This window comes from Eurytemora carolleeae, unplaced genomic scaffold (assembly GCF_000591075.1).
Source record: "Eurytemora carolleeae unplaced genomic scaffold, Eaff_2.0 scaffold246, whole genome shotgun sequence".
Taxonomy (NCBI): Eukaryota; Metazoa; Arthropoda; class Copepoda; order Calanoida; family Temoridae; genus Eurytemora; species Eurytemora carolleeae.
The window spans coordinates 307,113-311,711 of record NW_019396137.1 but is presented as its reverse complement, the minus strand read 5'-3'; the positions used below and the strand labels follow the sequence as shown (position 1 = coordinate 311,711).

General features: G+C 31.7%; 1 protein-coding gene across 1 annotated transcript in view; it reads right to left on the bottom strand.

Moving 5' to 3' along the window:
* Positions 1-4,185, bottom strand: part of LOC111696030 (trichohyalin) — a gene marked incomplete at its 3' end in the record, with an annotated part of 31,147 nt that extends 26,962 nt beyond the window's left edge. Inside the window, exons 1-4 of the mRNA XM_023465547.1 lie at positions 4,098-4,185; positions 3,375-3,499; positions 2,618-2,793; positions 33-119 (exon numbers count right to left, since the gene is read on the bottom strand). Coding sequence (XP_023321315.1) covers positions 33-119; positions 2,618-2,647 — 117 coding nt within the window. The remainder of the gene's footprint in view (positions 1-32; positions 120-2,617; positions 2,794-3,374; positions 3,500-4,097) is intronic.
* Positions 4,186-4,599: the final 414 nt, after the last annotated feature.

Here is a 4,599-nt window from a genome sequence, read left to right as displayed (position 1 = left end):
GGGGGGGGGGCGGTATTTCTTCATTGTTTCACCTGACTTTGTCCTGCTCTTTCGTCCTTCTCTTCTTCCAGCATATTTTTAACTTCCTGTTTTGTTTCCAGCAATCCATTTTCCATTTCCTAAACAAACAAACTTATTAATAAATCTAAAAGAAACACCAACATTTTGTTTGTAAAATCGATTTACAAAACGGGAAAATCGTTTTGAAATGTCGCGCATTCAGAAAATGAATCTTTAATCTTCTGTTGAATCAATATTGTTTAAAAAGTAAAAATAAAAAATATTAAAATCGATAACGTTATTCTGGATAAAATGTCCTCAATTTGAGTTATAATTCTGGCATTTATTGCTTTCCATATTGTAGTTTTTGGTATTTTAAATATTTGTCTGTTTGAAATATTAAAGTTCTAAGACTTCAGGTTACAAAAGTGGCAAAGTTTTTTTTTCATTTTTAATAAAAGCTGAATATCTATTTTATTTAAAGTTTATTATAAGTATGCGTAAATATTAAAGACTTCATAATTAAAATGAAGTATAAAAAAAGTCGTCGAATATTGTTTTTCATGATTAAGAAAACGTTGAATTTGATTCTTTTAAAATATTTTAAATTCATTCAAGAATTTACACTTTATCCGTCATGCAACACTTTACTACGAAACAGTTTTAGCTTGGTATTATTTTAGCTTTTAATTTCATTAGAATATAGAGATGGTTCCTGCGATCAAACTATTAGAATATTGAGATAGTTCCTGCGATCAAACTATTAGAATATAGAGATGGTTCCTGCGATCAAACTATTAGAATATTGAGATGGTTCCTGCGATCAAACTATTAATAATTCCATACTTTCTACTTTCTTATTTTCAGAATATAATTTCAACAGTAAAACTCATTTTATACTCATGGACTTGGACTTTTTTGCAGTACTTTGTACTTTATTCACTGTTTCATCCTTACTCTGAACTTTGTACTCTGTACTCTGCACCAAGTACTCTGTACTTTGCACTATGAAACCCTTAAGATGCAGGGTATATCGTTTTGAAACCCGGGTTTCAAGAATGTGGTTAGGCAGTTTTGTGGATATCAATATTTTGTTATGAATTATTTTTTCATTTAATTTCTTTATATACTCCATTTTTTAAATCCCTTTAATCAAAATCTACACAAATATTAAGACCCCAAAAAGGAAACTTGGGAGTTTTGTTCTACGATACTCTTTTGAATTTCGGGCTCTGTTCTTTTTACTGTGAACTCTTCACTTTAAACTTTGTTTTTTTGTTCTCTGTTATTTGTACTCTTTAATTTTTCCTATGTACTCTGTACTGTGTATTCTGTACTCTGTACTCTGTACTCTGTACTCTGTACTCTGTACTCTGTACTCTGTACTCTGTACTCTGTACTCTGTACTCTGTACTCTGTATCCTTTAGGCCTAAAACAGGGCTACAATACTAACTGGCTGAGTCCTCAGACACAATGCCTGAATGACTGCTTTTTCCTGTAACAAACTAAATCTTTGTTTTGACCCACTTTCGCTTGTCAGATTTTGATAAAATTTAGCTTTTTGGAAAGCCTTTGACATAAGAAAACGAATTGCACAAGTTTTGCTAAAAAAATTGCAAATTTTTTGCAAACAACCTGTCAAATGAAATTTGCACATTTTTAGTTTTTCTTGATTAAAAATTAGGTTATTTAAAATTTTGCAAATATTTTTGCATATTTGAAATGGCATGGTCAAGGGCTTTTCAAAAATGTATAATTTTTCAATTTTGGGACAAATTTTTTTTGCAAACATTTTTACTATATAACTGGATTTTGCGATAAATAAAGCATTACCTATAATACATTTTTAAAAAGGACAAATATACCGTTGTATATTTTTTTTGCATAGATATATTTTAGAACTCTTAGATATATTTTAAAACTCTTAGATATATTTTCATCAAGTTTGTTTGTATTTTTTATAAAAAATAACTAAAGCTAAATAATATGCTATGTTTACAGTTATCCAAAGGTTGGACTCTCACACAACAACTAATGATAATTTTGTAATACTTCCTAAAAATTAAAGCTAAAAACATTTGCTTTACAGAATTAAAATGTACATGTCTCGTGCTAAACAAAAGTATTTGTGAGTTAGTATAAGATTGCGACACTGTAAGATTGCGACACTGAAAGGTTGCGACACTGTATGGTTGCGACCCAGTTTTAAAAATCGAGACAGCTTTTCTTGGCAGTCTGTGTGCTAAGATAGCTAAGAAAGTTGCCCTGTTTTCAATTTTTACTAAAATGTGTTCAAGAAATATCTATTGCTGATGAGCTTAAACTCTGTATGAGAAAAAAATGTTACGGAACAAATTTTATAAGATTTTTTTTTTAAATTTATTAATAATGTTTTGAAGACTTATTTATAGTTTGTGGAAGAAGTAAGTTATGTGTTGAATTTTAATTGAAGTTTGTATGGCTGAAGTCCGCTTTATATTCTGTTCAAACCATGTTTGTATTTATCTAAAATCTATCCAACACAATTCTTGGTATCTCCCCCCTCTCTTCTTTAAAAGTTTGTTTTTGTGGGAAATAAGATAAACAGAGTGGAAACTTTTAAATTGAAAAATTTACCTGGACAGAATCAGCTAAACTCTTCTTCATAATTTCATTCTCCTGACCCCTGAGTAGTTTCTCCTCCTCCAACCCATTCTTAATCAGATTTCCTTCGGCTTTCCTTTTCACAGTTTCCTGCTCTAGTCTGGCGTTGATATCACCAGTAGCAGACTCGAACTCAGCTCCGAGTCTTCCTACATCAGGAGATTACAGTAAGAATTTTTCAACCTATCGAACTATCCGGCACAGAACTAAAATTTGTGTAAGGTGTGGGGGACATTCAGAGTAAGCAATGGCGGGGGGGGGCAAAGCCCTGAAACAATAAAAAAGCACTTATTTCACCTTAACTCTATAAAGGCTTGGAGGACAGAAAAAGGCCTTAGAGAATAGGTATTGGGTTGAAATGCATGTTCTTTGTTCATAGTCCATTTTTTCAAGGCCAGCTCATTGAAAAAAAAATTAAATCGATAACTGTAATAGTTTAGTCGTAAGGAAGGGTTGAAAAATACCAAAAAAAATGGTGAAGAAATGTAAGAATTATTATTTTATTTTAAACAAATATCAAAGTGTGACAAGTTCTTACATCCATTTTTCAAAGGCTTTTCAAAACAATAAATTTTAGATCTGTAGCTTTAGTCACAAAAAGGTTTTGGTCTAGGACAGGGGGCGTCAAGCCCCACCTATTTAGGGTTAAAGATCATACATGGGAGGGGGGGGGGGTCATTACAATTTTTACAGAAATGTTTTTTTTATTTCCGGATAAGTTTGAACTTACCAATGTCTTCCTCAAGTTTATCTTTTGCGTCTTCAATTTCAGTTTTAAGGTTATCAATCTCTGTATCAAGATCATCTTTAACCTTCTTCAAATTTTCTTCTAGGTCGGCTTTCAGAATACCCTCACTACAAATTAAAATACAAGGTAAAATACTAATGAAATAGATTAGTAAAACCCTTTACTTATCATTAATTTTTAATTTTGTTTTATTACACTTAAGAAGGACTGTCATTTTAATTGACCTTATGATTTACAAAGGGGTCTAAGAATACATCAATGGGATCAAGCCTTTGAGGGTTCTGTTGTGAATCGAATATGCCACTTTAGTGGAGAGTCACGTGAAGTTACGTCTTCCATCCCTTATAGAATTCGTGTAAATTCCCTTTCAGAGATAAGAGAGTTACAGAGATCGATTATCAGCTATAATATGCGATATTTTCCACATCATGTTCTATTGTGTACAAGTACTGTACACGACAGATCAGCAAACATCTGTATTCAGGGATATTTAAGGATCCTTTGGATACGAAACACAAAATCTTCCAAAAAGACTGAATTCATAAATGTTATGTTTCATGTTCAAAATTGGAGTATTTCTGTAAAAGTTGTAAAACTTAACCCCTGAATGTGTATTATGTTCAAGTGGCCGTGAGATGGGAATCTAAAAACCTATAGTAAAAACATAGCATGTCGTCTGTGTAGTCTGTGATTCCTTTATATTACCTCTGTATACGAGCCTCCTTCTCTGATTGAATCTGTTTGTTGAGATCCAAAATATGATCTTTAACTTCCAATCTATTATTCTCCAAGCTTTCCTAGAATTAAAATATTAGCTCTAGATTAAAACAAGAGGTGAATTTAAGGGATTGGGACTCTCCACCCCCTGGATCAGTGAAATCTATGGTTTTCAGGGGGTTTGGGGCCTCAATGGGTGCTTAGTCCCCCCTTGAAAGACAAAAAATAACCCCAATTCCTAAGTACGCCCCCGGATAAAACATCAAATTTCAAAAATCAGCTTAGAATATTTTTAAAATTCTTAATTAATAATTTCGTGAAAAATTTCCTTCAACTAACTAAAAAAAAAAGATTTTACAAAGTAATTTGGCATTCCACATAAAATCAAGTATTTTACAGCTAGCTTTAACTGATACACTAAAGGCTGATTAAAAAAATAAAATTTATCAATTGGAAGATTTAAATTCTATAAAAACGTAAAAGCAGGTCG